The sequence below is a fragment of the Ascaphus truei genome, chromosome 8 (genome assembly GCF_040206685.1).
Source record: "Ascaphus truei isolate aAscTru1 chromosome 8, aAscTru1.hap1, whole genome shotgun sequence".
Classification (NCBI taxonomy): Eukaryota; Metazoa; Chordata; class Amphibia; order Anura; family Ascaphidae; genus Ascaphus; species Ascaphus truei.
Window position 1 is genome coordinate 34,013,164 of NC_134490.1, and position 15,459 is coordinate 34,028,622.

At 40.1% G+C, this 15,459-nt stretch overlaps 1 protein-coding gene and 1 long non-coding RNA gene across 2 annotated transcripts in view; one reads left to right on the plus strand and one right to left on the minus strand.

Moving 5' to 3' along the window:
• The first annotated feature begins 371 nt into the window (after positions 1 to 371).
• On the plus strand, positions 372 to 7,513 carry LOC142501418 (uncharacterized). Its single transcript, XR_012803492.1, has 2 exons — positions 372 to 1,063; positions 7,383 to 7,513. It is a non-coding gene; the product is annotated as an uncharacterized LOC142501418 (long non-coding RNA).
• A 105-nt stretch (positions 7,514 to 7,618) lies between these two features.
• The window catches only part of TBXA2R (thromboxane A2 receptor), a 48,980-nt gene continuing 41,139 nt past the window's right edge, over positions 7,619 to 15,459 (minus strand). The window contains exon 3 of the mRNA XM_075611296.1: positions 7,619 to 8,480. Coding sequence (XP_075467411.1) covers positions 8,211 to 8,480 — 270 coding nt within the window. The 3' untranslated portion in view covers positions 7,619 to 8,210. The remainder of the gene's footprint in view (positions 8,481 to 15,459) is intronic.

Consider the following 15,459-nt stretch of genomic DNA (forward strand, 5'->3'; position numbering starts at 1 on the left):
AGCTGTCTGAGACAGGGGCTGCTCTCCATAGGGTCTATCCAGTCCCTCCTCATGCTCTCCTCTGTCTCTCCACCTGCATGTCCTGATTCACTGACCTCTGAAACTTTGCCCTCATTGGATGTCATGTAATGTGTCCCTATTTCAGTTTCAGCAACAGCAGCTTCTGGGAGTTGTAGTTCTGCTGCCTCCTGCTCTGTCAGGGGCTAATTCCCAGCAGCACACACCAGAGAGGAACACAGCCTGAAGGCAGCATGCATACAGAGCTGTATTCTATCAAGGGGGTTTCATATATATATATATATATTGTGACAGTTAGAGATTCCTTCTATGTCCGTAGAAAGTTAGAACATGCTGTATTCCCAGCATGATGGGGTTAACTTCTGTTGACATTAGCTTAGAGGTGCAACTAATTAACCTGACCTGCAAAGTTAAAAAATCAGCCTGAGAGTACAGCCAGTGTCGCACAGAGAGGGGCGAGAGAAGGCTCAGCCTGAGAGTACAGCCAGTGTCGCACAGAGAGGGGCGAGAGAAGGCTCAGCCTGAGAGTACAGCCAGTGTCGCACAGAGAGGGGCGAGAGAAGGCTCAGCCTGAGAGTACAGCCAGTGTCGCACAGAGAGGGGCGAGAGAAGGCTCAGCCTGAGAGTACAGCCAGTGTCGCACAGAGAGGGGCGAGAGAAGGCTCAGCCTGAGAGTACAGCCAGTGTCGCACAGAGAGGGGCGAGAGAAGGCTCAGCCTGAGAGTACAGCCAGTGTCGCACAGAGAGGGGCGAGAGAAGGCTCAGCCTGAGAGTACAGCCAGTGTCGCACAGAGAGGGGCGAGAGAAGGCTCAGCCTGAGAGTACAGCCAGTGTCGCACAGAGAGGGGCGAGAGAAGGCTGTCAACCCAGAGTTCTGGCACACAGCAAATCTACCTTGGAGAGGACTGTGCTGATTGCGTTACTATACCTGTGACCGGAATGGACAAGACAGCGGTGACCAAGTCTCTGCCGGCGTTCAGCCGCCATGGCACCCTACACTGCAGCCGCTCCGCCGCTAGACACTCAGCCATTGGCTGCATCGCCGGTAAGTTAATTTAATGGGTTTTAGCGGTTAGGGTTTGGAATTAAGGATAGGGGCTGCAGCGTAGGGGGTTAGGTTTTTAGGGTAGGGAATTAGTGTAAGAGGTTAAGGTTATTAGGGTAGAATAAAGGTTATTAGGGTAGAATAGGGGGTTAAGGTTTTAGGGTAGGGTGAGAGTTAGAATTAGGGTTTTTTAGGGTAAGGTTAGGGGCTTACCTTGGAGGCGAAGTGGCCGGCAGGGAGATGTCTTGGCGGCGAAGTGAGTGGCAACTAAAGGCCAGTGGAGATTTGGCCACGGCGCTAGATTTTCTGGGGGGTCGCAGTAGTTATAGAGGTCCCGTGCTCTAAATTATATGCCGGGGGACCAGACGAGGCCTCTATAATACACATCCCTTCCCGCGATGCGTCGTCATGGTAACCCGGCGTCAAATGACGCCGTGGGGTCACGTGACATCACGTCACCATGGCAACATGATGTCACATGACCACACGCATAATTTGACGTGAGGCGCTGAGGAGAGCAAGCAGCGGTGCGCATGGGGGGAAAGTTTGCGCACCCATGTGCTGGGAACCAGCCTAGCTGGCCAGTGATGGTAGTTAGTGAAGTTATTTTCTTTAGTTAGCTTCATGAGTGGAGCATGGTATTTTGTTACTTTGCCATAAAGGGGCAGTGTACCCACAAGTGTTGTTTATTTTAAGTCTGTGGACAAAATAAATCAGTGAATTACACGCCTGCTGCAAATTGTGTCTGTTTCTCACAACCTGCCACAATATATATATTTATACAAAACGTTGGAAAATAAACTTTGCTGCCATTAAAATGAGTTGAAAAACCACATTTACACGGCATATTACCTCTGAATTACAACACCTTTACTTTCTAAAGAGCCCGTGTGAATCTGCCATTTATCATTATGCCGTTTGAGACCCATCTGCCACTGACGGGATCCAATCTGGTGACAAGTATACAATAATTTGTGTACACAAAAACTAAAATAAACAGCATTAAGTCCAAATGGCTGTTTCTATAAACAACTCTGCCTTCTATATAAGGATTCAGTTGTGGTGTTTCTGGGTACCAAGGAGACACATTTCAGTATCACATGACCTGCGGTTTGACGGAATGAGGAGTTTTTCATATATATAATCCAAAGCAGGGAGGTTCAGAGATATGGGCCTCGGGCCCGGAAACCCATATTGTTGGCTGTAACAGTGGGAAATTACTGTGTGTAAAATGTAAAAAAATGTGTGTACACACACACACAATGTCAGTGCCACCTCCCCCCCTCCCCCAAACACACACACACACACAATGTCAGTGCCAGCCCCCCTCCCCCCCCCCCACACACACAGCCAGTGCCAGACACACACACACACACACACACACACACACACACACACACACACACACACACACACACACACACACACACACACACACACACACACACACACACACACACACACACACACACACAATGACGGAAGGGGTAAATATGGCTGCTGTTAATAAGGGTTAAGTCTGCCTTTACCCCTACCTGTCCGTAATACATTGGTATTGTAATACTGTATATGTTATGTATATATGTATGTCTTTTCTTGGTTCCAGCACGTCATGAATCAGGGGTTAATATGTTTGCAGAATTGTTGCAACTTGGTCTGTGACCTTTCCCTGTATCTTTGTTATGTTGCAAATGTTATGTTGCAGTTCTACCCACCAATCTAGCGGATCCCGTGGCACCGTGGACTCTTATACCGGGAAAAAGCCCCGGCAGCTCCGGACAGACCATGAACAGCCAAATGTCAGTTAGTGGTACCTACTAAGCACCGCACACAGTTGTTGCACTTAGCGCCCTGCGATCCCGCTGGCAATTCTACATCTGGTAATTGCAGATCTGTTGCCTCTATATTATTCATTGAATGCAAAGTTTACACTATGAGGGTCTTGTGTGCTCTTCTACTCCCTGATTTTAGAAAGTAAATGCGGTTTCTAAATTTGATGCGCACCCAATGCCCAGAGTGGATGAATTGGAGAGATTAGGGAAGGCCAATTATATCACAACGTTAGATATGATTAAGGGATATTGGCAGATCCTTTAACGGGAAAGTCGCAGGAAAAGACTGCTTTGGCCACTTCCTTTGGTCTGTTTTGGCCTTTTGGTTTACATGGTGCTCCTTCAACCTTCCAGAGGTTGATGGATCAGATATTGTTAGCCCTTAACACATATGCGGAAGCCCACCTTGATGCCTATTCCATAGATTGGGAAACACAGTTGGCTAAAGTGTCGCTGTGTTAAGGTCCCTTAAAAAGTTAGGCCTGACTGCCAATACAGCAAAATGCTCAATCAGGAGAAGTAACAAAAAAGCCTGCATGTAGCAAGGTGCAGGCACGTTCTTGGGCTTAGCTGATTATTACAGGAAGTTTGGACCAAATTTTTCCATGATCCTTGCCCCACTCATCAACCTAACAAGAAATGTAGCAGCCAATAAGATCCAGTGGACAATACAATGTGAGCAGGCGTTTCAGGGTGTGAAAAAGGTACAGTACTCTGTTCAGAACCAGTCTTATAGAGTCCAGCCTGTGAGAAACCCTTTATTCTTTAGACGAATGCCTCAGAAGTAGGTTATGGGGCTGTCTTGTCGCAGGAGGTAGATTGGGAAGAGTGTCAGGTCCTATATCTCAGGAGGAAGCTGGTAAAAAAGGGAACTGGCCTACTCCGTAGTCGAGGAGTGCTTGGCGGTGAAGTGGGCAGTGTCGGCGCTCCGGTATTACCTCCTGAGGGCATTTACCCTGGTCACAGGGCATGTTCACTTAAAATGGCTTCACACAATGAAGGACACAGACCCCAGAGTCACGCCCTGGTACCTCTCCCTTCAGTCCTTTTCCTTCCAGGTTCAACATACGGCCAGGAAGTTACTGTACATGCAAAGGAGAGGCGGGGGATGTTTCAAAAGGTGAGTGTGCGAGGAACGACACTGAGGAGGGTTATATGTTAGGGAGCATTCAAGAGGTTAAAAAAAAACTCCCTCTCTCTAGGAGACCCAGGAAACCACACCCCGGCTTGTACTGTAGGTCTGCTAGCTGATTGGAAAGGGGAGGTTTGAAAAGCAGGCAGCACACTTCCTGCTGTCTCTCTCTGCTCTCAATCTGTGAGGAAACAGGTCCCAGCGCGCCTGTCTGGGGGTGAGCCCAGACTCCCATTCTGTTACCAGAGGCTAAGAACTTTCTGTTGTTTGACAGACGTATGCTTTACTTTGAACCGTTTGTTCTGTTATTTTGAAAGTGTGCTGCAACCTGCTTTCCCTTGGGAGGGAAATAAAGGAAGTCCGTTGCAGGAACTTGCGGTGCGAGCTCCTTTCTGGCCCTCCCTACCAGGCCGCACGTCACATATTCTCACAAACTGTCATGTACAAGTCACAATATTTCACTTTAAATGACATTTTTAATATCAGCTTTCTTTATATAGTGCTGTAGCTGTACATGTAATGTTCAGTCCCTGCCCCACAGAGCTTACAATCTATGTTTTGATATCCGAGGCTGTGAAATGAAGTGACTTCCCCAAGGACACAAGTAACTGATTGTAGGATTTGCCTGGGTTCACCTGCTTCAAAGGCAGTTATATTGCCACTAAGCCACTCCATTATTTTAAAGCCTTGCGCAGGTCCCTTACAAATAATAATATAATAAAAGTGATACAAATGTTTTTTTGGGAGGTGGGAAGGGGGCTGTCCCACTTGTATAGTAGACAGTGCCATTCACAGACACTTCCCCATAACCTCGCTCTGTCCCAAAACCAGGGTCATGGGAACGGTCATGGGAAGGGTCATGGGAAGGGCCTCTTACCTGAGATGAACAGAAACATATCACACTGAATGTTAAACCTATCACATACTCCATATATATTCTATAATATCCTCTCCCTCACCGGATGCAACAAGGAAGACGCAGACATCTGGATGAAAGGACTTGTCTCCTGAGGGTAAAGGTGGATCTCGCTGGGTCATGTAAAAAAATTAAAAAAAATAGTCTCCTGGCTGCAAAACAAAGGCAAAATTGGAGCAAAAAATGGAACCCAATTTATCCAAGAAAATGAGACCCGTGGAAGGTGCAGGGTTTTTGTTTCCCTTGATAAATATGGGGCAGGTTTATTTTTGGTCCTAGTTTTGCAGCTGGGAGCCTTTGCTACATATCTACCCTTATGTAGGGAGTTTGTAACCACTTTAAGGCTGCAGGGGTACACAACACACGGAGGGGGGTTCATTATTCACTGGTGTTACCTTTAAAAAGCTGCAAAGCAAGAAATATATATCTTTTTTTTTCTTATATAGCGCTGGCGGTGTACGCTATTCCAGCATAAATCCCTTCCCTCCGGGGCAGGGGTGGCTAAATCCAGTCTTCAAGGATCCCCAACCGGTCAGGTTTTAAGGATATCCCTGCTTCAGCACAGGTGGCTCTATCAGTGGCTCAGTCCATGACTGAGGGATATCCTTAAAACCTGACCTGTTGATGGCCCTTAAGAACTGGAGTTGGCCTCCCCTGCTCTAGAGCTTACAATGTGATTTTGATGTCCAGGGCAGAGAGCGCAAAAGGCCGGTATTTACTGAACTGTGCGAAGCAGCAAATGCACCTTGCCTCATGTTTACACAGCAGTGTTACTCCATAAGATGGAAGACGCCTTGTAGCCCATTTAATTGAATACGCTGTAAAGGGCGATGTTTACTGAGTCGTGCTGGAAGGCTTATTATGAAGCAGCGCTTCTTATTAAACATGGGCCCTTGCTTGTCACATGAGGTGCCTTATGGCTGAGCACCCCTTAGCAAACATGGCCAAAATTGACTTGCTCAAAGCTACAACAAGCTGACACTGAGGTTTTAAAGAGGTTGACATACAGTACACACTTGAGACACAGTGACATGAGCGCTAGACCACTTATCCCTTGTATCATTTTAGTGCGTGCCACCCCTGTGTATAAGTGACGTGTGACCATCTGTATGTTTTAACATCTGCACTTGTTCCAGCTGTCACAGAATATCCGCATGACTTGGAGGCATTAACGTGGATTAGTCTTGTTAGTTTTTAACATTTGTGAAATGCATTAAACAGCGGACACGAGGCATTAAGGTCTTATCCTATCCTCCGGCGGCGGGATTGTGTTAACCATACTTTTGAAAACAGTAACTTTCGACTCCTCAGCTGTGACAATAAAACACAGGAAGGATTGGTACTCGGCAGACTTGTTTATACTCTAATACAGAGGTGCGCAAACCGGGGGGCAAAAGATTTTCCAGGGGAGGGCACGGCGCTTACAGAGGTCCCGTGCTCTTCCCCAAGGCATTTAAATGAAATGCCGGGTGATCGCACAAGACCTCGGCAACTTCCCTTACGTTGTCTTCGGCGATGTGTCACCATGGCAATGCAGCGTCATATGACGCCGCGGGTCACGTGACGTCACATTGCCATAGCAACGTGACGTCACGTGACCCTGCTGCGTCATTTGACACCGGAGACAAGGTATGTTGGGGGGCACGAGCAGGTGGGGGGAGAGAAGGAAGGGAGGCGCAAAGGGGAAACGTTTGTGCACCCCTGTTCTAAGAAGTTTCTGTTTTTACCATACTGATCTTTTAGAAAACTTGATTAAGTGTAGGCTGGGATACCTTTTAGACATCTCAACATCTTAACCCCCTCACAGCTAGAGGACCTCTCTGGTAGATCACTGGTTAGATCAGCACAGGGTGGGCAACTCCAGTCCTCAAGGGCCACCAACAGATCAGGTTTCTGGATATCCCTGCTTCAGCACAGGTGGCTCAATCAGTGGTTCAGTTGAAGACTGAGCCACTAATTGAGCCACCTGTGCTGAAGCAGGGATATCCTGAAAACCTGACCTGTTGCGGGGGGAAGGGGGGGTCTTGAGGACTGGAGTTCAGCACCCCTGGGTCAGATACTCATGTTCTTCTTGAGAAAGGGTTCATTTTGGATGGTAATTTCCAAGGCCCACCTAGCATCAATGACACGTCCTCTTTTTCCTATTGCTTTTTTCATGAACTATGTCTTTTTATGAATCCCTTTTTGTTTTGTCTTTCCATAGTGAGCTGAGAGCAGAGGATTTTTTTTAGATTTCATTAAGTAGCAGTTAGAAGGCAGCTAGTCACTGTACTGTACCTGTGCAATCATATGGTTGTGTTATGACAATTGTGTCATACGTTTTGTGGAATGCTAACATTACCTACTAAAATACTAATTGAATACACAAAGGCCTAGCCTATATGGAATGAAACAGTATGTATTTATTACACTCCTAATCATTAGGGATTCCCGTTTTAGGTTTTCACCGGAAAAAAACTATCGATGGATCATCTTGCACTATCGGCTGAAACGGAATGAAAAACATAATCTCTTATTGCGTTCCACCTCTTGTCGCCGCCCAGCCATAGGTACTGTAGGAGACAAAGGCATCACAAGAGGGGTATGGAAACTAACACAATTAAACAGTTAAACGCCAAATTCAAATGTGTCTCCGTTTTGTTTTCATGTTTAACACTGATCATTTATATTGTGGGTTTTACTGTGTTTATTATCTGTTTCCATTTATAGGTCTGTCATCAGTAAATAGTTTGCCATGTAAATGCAGTATTTGGATTCCGGGCGCTCGTTTCGTTTTGCTTTTTAACGCTGATAATAAGCACTGTATATTTTAATCAAATGAAAACAGAACCCACCCACATATTTTACTACAACAACAAAAACACTTATACTACTTAATAATAAGGGACACTTAAAGCAAACTTATAGCCACCGCCGGGATGCGCTGTAAACGAGGTCTTTCCGGCGAATAGTTTCTGTGATGAAACGCAGGACTGAGCAGACGGCTCCCTGTGCTGACACCTACAGGCATCATAGGCAGCGGGGATTACTGTCCGACCGTGTCCGCCATTTTCTGAGACGCCTATCTGTCAGGTGACATATTTTGTTGTTTGTATGCAATTGTAGCAGCACTTAAATGCATCATTGTTTGTAATTCCCGAATCTGGGATGTATTTTAAAACAGGGTACTGCATCTTGCATTTCTTGATATATATATATTTGCAGAGCCAAGACAACAGTCTTGCATCGCACATGCATTTGTTTAACGCCGTACATTGTGCGTGTTAATTAACTTATCACGGATTCCTTTGTGTACTTGCGCCGTAAGGATGCAGTCAGAGTTGGGTAAAGAGACACAATTGATGGCCGTGAATTTAAACTGGGGTAAATTCTTTTCAACACTGCTCTTCTGAAGAGGATGTAAACCCAGGGGTCCAGGATCTGGTTCCAGGTCGCTACTCGCAGGTAGATAAGCAGAAGTTTCTCTGTCTCTCTCGGGATTTCGTCGCCTGTGAAAACTTTGCTGGGCTGTTGCAGAACGGTCTGCGCTATGAAAATCTGATGAGAAGGGGGAAATGATAAAGTTAGACATCTTCCCTCTTACCAGTCTCCTACTGTTTGTTCAAATCTAGCATGGTTCGGGTATTGCTCTAATTTAAGTTGAACCATTCTAAATAATGTGTGACCCAATGGAGTTTGTAGGAACGCCGTGTGGCTGAGTGGGGTAGTGAAATGGTCCTTATTTATCATTACATTCTGTAACATCATATATTCATTATTTCACAACTGAAAATAGTTGCAATGCTTTGATCTACAATGCATACAGGTTCTTTCGTTAACAAAGAGGTTACATGGGCTCTGCATACAGTTTGCTATCAAGGCTTTGGGGCATGAAATAACACAAAACGTAAAAGCCTTGCCAAAACGCTTAAGTGGGTAAATATGGGGCATTTGCTATCCTATCTTGTCTATAAATCTGAGAATTGCCGTTAAAAAACCTAGAATCTTAAGTACTGCTCCTTTTTTTAATTAATTTTTGTGTAACAAGAGGTGATATAGATTTACCAATGCATAAATCTAACATAGATTTACCAATGCATAAATCTAACATAGATTTACCAACGCATAAATCTAACATAGATTTACCAACGCATAAATCTAACATAGATTTACCAACGCATAAATCTAACATAGATTTACCAACGCATAAATCTAACATAGATTTACCAACGCATAAATCTAACATAGATTTACCAACGCATAAATCTAACATAGATTTACCAACGCATAAATCTAACATAGATTTACCAACGCATAAATCTAACATAGATTTACCAACGCATAAATCTAACATAGATTTACCAACGCATAAATCTAACATAGATTTACCAACGCATAAATCTAACATAGATTTACCAACGCATAAATCTAACAGATTTACCAACGCATAAATCTAACAGATTTACCAACGCATAAATCTAACAGATTTACCAACGCATAAATCTAACAGATTTACCAACGCATAAATCTAACAGATTTACCAACGCATAAATCTAACAGATTTACCAACGCATAAATCTAACATAGATTTACCAACGCATAAATCTAACATAGATTTACCAACGCATAAATCTAACATAGATTTACCAACGCATAAATCTAACATAGATTTACCAACGCATAAATCTAACATAGATTTACCAACGCATAAATCTAACATAGATTTACCAACGCATAAATCTAACATAGAGTTACCAACGCATAAATCTAACATAGATTTACCAACGCATAAATCTAACATAGATTTACCAACGCATAAATCTAACATAGATTTACCAACGCATAAATCTAACATAGAGTTACCAACGCATAAATCTAACATAGATTTACCAACGCATAAATCTAACAGATTTACCAACGCATAAATCTAACATAGATTTACCAACGCATAAATCTAACATAGATTTACCAACGCATAAATCTAACATAGATTTACCAACGCATAAATCTAACATAGATTTACCAACGCATAAATCTAACATAGATTTACCAACGCATAAATCTAACATAGATTTACCAACGCATAAATCTAACAGATTTACCAACGCATAAATCTAACAGATTTACCAACGCATAAATCTAACAGATTTACCAACGCATAAATCTAACAGATTTACCAACGCATAAATCTAACAGATTTACCAACGCATAAATCTAACATAGATTTACCAACGCATAAATCTAACATAGATTTACCAACGCATAAATCTAACATAGATTTACCAACGCATAAATCTAACATAGATTTACCAACGCATACATCTAACATAGATTTACCAACGCATAAATCTAACATAGAGTTACCAACGCATAAATCTAACATAGATTTACCAACGCATAAATCTAACATAGATTTACCAACGCATAAATCTAACATAGATTTACCAACGCATAAATCTAACATAGAGTTACCAACGCATAAATCTAACATAGATTTACCAACGCATAAATCTAACATAGAGTTACCAACGCATAAATCTAACATAGATTTACCAACGCATAAATCTAACATAGAGTTACCAACGCATAAATCTAACATAGATTTACCAACGCATAAATCTAACATAGAGTTACCAACGCATAAATCTAACATAGATTTACCAACGCATAAATCTAACAGATTTACCAACGCATAAATCTAACAGATTTACCAACGCATAAATCTAACAGATTTACCAACGCATAAATCTAACATAGATTTACCAACGCATAAATCTAACAGATTTACCAACGCATAAATCTAACATAGATTTACCAACGCATAAATCTAACATAGATTTACCAACGCATAAATCTAACATAGATTTACCAACGCATAAATCTAACATAGATTTACCAACGCATAAATCTAACATAGATTTACCAACGCATAAATCTAACATAGATTTACCAACGCATAAATCTAACATAGATTTACCAACGCATAAATCTAACATAGATTTACCAACGCATACATCTAACATAGATTTACCAACGCATAAATCTAACATAGATTTACCAACGCATAAATCTAACATAGAGTTACCAACGCATAAATCTAACATAGATTTACCAACGCATAAATCTAACATAGATTTACCAACGCATAAATCTAACATAGAGTTACCAACGCATAAATCTAACATAGATTTACCAACGCATAAATCTAACATAGATTTACCAACGCATAAATCTAACATAGATTTACCAACGCATAAATCTAACATAGATTTACCAACGCATAAATCTAACAGATTTACCAACGCATAAATCTAACATAGATTTACCAACGCATAAATCTAACATAGATTTACCGATTTACCAACGCATAAATCTAACATAGATTTACCAACGCATAAATCTAACATAGATTTACCAACGCATAAATCTAACATAGATTTACCAACGCATAAATCTAACATAGATTTACCAACGCATAAATCTAACAGATTTACCAACGCATAAATCTAACATAGATTTACCAACGCATAAATCTAACATAGATTTACCAACGCATAAATCTAACATAGATTTACCAACGCATAAATCTAACATAGATTTACCAACGCATAAATCTAACATAGATTTACCAACGCATAAATCTAACATAGATTTACCAACGCATACATCTAACATAGATTTACCAACGCATAAATCTAACATAGAGTTACCAACGCATAAATCTAACATAGATTTACCAACGCATAAATCTAACATAGATTTACCAACGCATAAATCTAACATAGATTTACCAACGTATAAATCTAACATAGATTTACCAACGCATAAATCTAACATAGATTTACCAACGCATAAATCTAACATAGAGTTACCAACGTATAAATCTAACATAGATTTACCAACGCATAAATCTAACATAGATTTACCAACGCATAAATCTAACATAGATTTACCAACGCATAAATCTAACATAGATTTACCAACGCATAAATCTAACAGATTTACCAACGCATAAATCTAACATAGATTTACCGATTTACCAACGCATAAATCTAACATAGATTTACCAACGCATAAATCTAACATAGATTTACCAACGCATAAATCTAACATAGATTTACCAACGCATAAATCTAACATAGATTTACCAACGCATAAATCTAACAGATTTACCAACGCATAAATCTAACAGATTTACCAACGCATAAATCTAACATAGATTTACCAACGCATAAATCTAACATAGATTTACCAACGCATAAATCTAACATAGATTTACCAACGCATAAATCTAACATAGATTTACCAACGCATAAATCTAACATAGATTTACCAACGCATAAATCTAGCATAGATTTACCAACGCATAAATCTAACATAGATTTACCAACGCATAAATCTAACATAGATTTACCAACGCATAAATCTAACATAGATTTACCAACGCATAAATCTAACATAGATTTACCAACGCATAAATCTAACATAGATTTACCAACGCATAAATCTAACATAGATTTACCAACGCATAAATCTAACATAGATTTACCAACGCATAAATCTAACATAGAGTTACCAACGCATAAATCTAACATAGATTTACCAACGCATAAATCTAACATAGATTTACCAACGCATAAATCTAACAGATTTACCAACGCATAAATCTAACAGATTTACCAACGCATAAATCTAACATAGATTTACCAACGCATAAATCTAACATAGATTTACCAACGCATAAATCTAACATAGATTTACCAACGCATAAATCTAACATAGATTTACCAACGCATAAATCTAACATAGATTTACCAACGCATAAATCTAACATAGATTTACCAACGCATAAATCTAATATAGATTTACCAACGCATAAATCTAACATAGATTTACCAACGCATAAATCTAACATAGATTTACCAACGCATAAATCTAACAGATTTACCAACGCATAAATCTAACATAGATTTACCAATGTATAAATCTAACATAGTTACCAACGCATAAATCTAACATAGATTTACCAACGCATAAATCTAACATAGAGTTACCAACGCATAAATCTAACATAGATTTACCAACGCATAAATCTAACATAGATTTACCAACGCATAAATCTAACATAGATTTACCAACGCATAAATCTAACATAGATTTACCAACGCATAAATCTAACATGGATTTACCAACGCATAAATTTAACATAGATTTACCAACGCATAAATCTAACAGATTTACCAACGCATAAATCTAACATAGATTTACCAACGCATAAATCTAACATAGATTTACCAGTGCATAAATCTAACATAGATTTACCAATGCATAAATCTAACATAGATTTACCAATGTATAAATCTAACATAGAGTTACAAACGCATAAATCTAACATAGATTTACCAACGTATAAATCTAACATAGATTTACCAACGCATAAATCTAACATAGATTTACCAACGCATAAATCTAACATAGATTTACCAACGCATAAATCTAACAGATTTACCAACGCATAAATTTAACATAGATTTACCAACGCATAAATCTAACATAGATTTACCAACGCATAAATCTAACAGATTTACCAACGCATAAATCTAACAGATTTACCAACGCATAAATCTAACATAGATTTACCAACGCATAAATCTAACATAGATTTACCAACGCATAAATCTAACATAGATTTACCAACGCATAAATCTAACATAGATTTACCAACGCATAAATCTAACATAGATTTACCAACGCATAAATCTAACATAGATTTACCAACGCATAAATCTAACATAGATTTACCAACGCATAAATCTAACATAGATTTACCAACGCATAAATCTAACATAGATTTACCAACGCATAAATCTAACATAGATTTACCAACGCATAAATCTAACATAGATTTACCAACGCATAAATCTAACATAGATTTACCAACGCATAAATCTAACATAGATTTACCAACGCTTTCTTTTAACAGAACATTAGTGCATAGCAGAGATGGGCATATTTTGGGGGGAGGATTTGGATCCCACTCGGATTGGCCGGTTCCTTCGGCCAGGGATGTCCGCAGACCAGTCCCAAATAGGACGATTTGCTTTGGTGGATTCTAATGTCCCATTTTTTTTAAAGGCTTGAAGCAGTGGGTTTGTGGAGCAGAACCCCATTAATTTCAGTTCCAAGGCCCCCCTGCTTCCAGAGATACTTACCCCTGTAAGGGCGCCAGCAGCCGCTCTTCGGTTTAAATATCTCGCTCATGTGGGCCAATCAAACTGATTTAAAATGTGTTTGTTTTTTTAAAGGATTTTAGAATCAGTCTGGATTATTAACAATCAGCTCAGATTTTTAATGCCAAATCAATGGACGGTTTTTGGCCGGAGGGGATGGAGGGGGGGAGACAGATACGGCCTAAAATATCTGGGAAATTCCGGCGAACGGATTTGGACTGTTCTGCTCATCCCTAGTGCAGGGAAACAGAACAACACATGCGGGGTTGCTGTCTCTCTGATGCATTTAGTCCCACATGGCATTAATGACAGTGGTATGTTTGGTGAGTTAAATCCTAGTGTCTGATGCCTTTAAAATTCTTTTCTTTTTTTTTTTAAATTAGAACCTGCAAAAAGGACTGATGTTGTTGTCTTTTAAGGGGCCCAATATGGTATTTATAGGTCCATCGGCATTCATCCCAAAAATAATCCAGACATCAGGAAGTAATGAAAACTATTTTTGGCAGAAGTACAGACACACTGAATATATTTCAGAAGGCTTCATATGGTGGAAAATGGATGGATTCTCTGGACCTTTGCAAAATAATGACTTTGCTTTGTGCCTGACTAGTTGTGAAATAGAATAATCTGTACTTTGTATCTAAATGCAGAAATCAGTCCCATCAGGGATGGAAACAGTATTTATAGCAGACATCTTTCTAGGATACACATAATGGATGAGGATATTATTCTTTATTATTAATTATTATTATTATATACATACCTCTGTACATTACTTTTTTTTTTTTTCAAATAAAGAAATACTATATTTGTTTTATATGGGGTTGGGGTTCCAAATTGATTCATCCCAGTACTAAAATGAATACCGAATTGATCTTACCTGATGAGTTTACAATGTAGTCTGTGATATTCAATTCACAGATACTGTAAATACTCTATACATAGTCTAGCTCAGTGTTTTTCAACCAGTGTTCCTAGGAACCCTTGGGTTTCCATTGGCAATTTTCTGGCCATTTGCAAATTGTATCAAATACAGAAGAATTTACAATGCATCTGATCACAGAGTTGCTTTTAGAGATGGTTGGGGGTTCCTCAGAATTTCACTTGAGGTTCCTTAACCAAAAAAAAAGGTTGGAAACCACTGCTCTAGCTAAATGTTACAGTTTGGAAGCACATTGTTTTCACTTCACGTGTGACAAATCATGGATTATATAACCAATAAAAGCCTTTTTTACCCAGAGACATATTTACATTTGAAAAGTAACCTTACACCACATTCATTTAATTGTAACTGGCAGATAACTAAT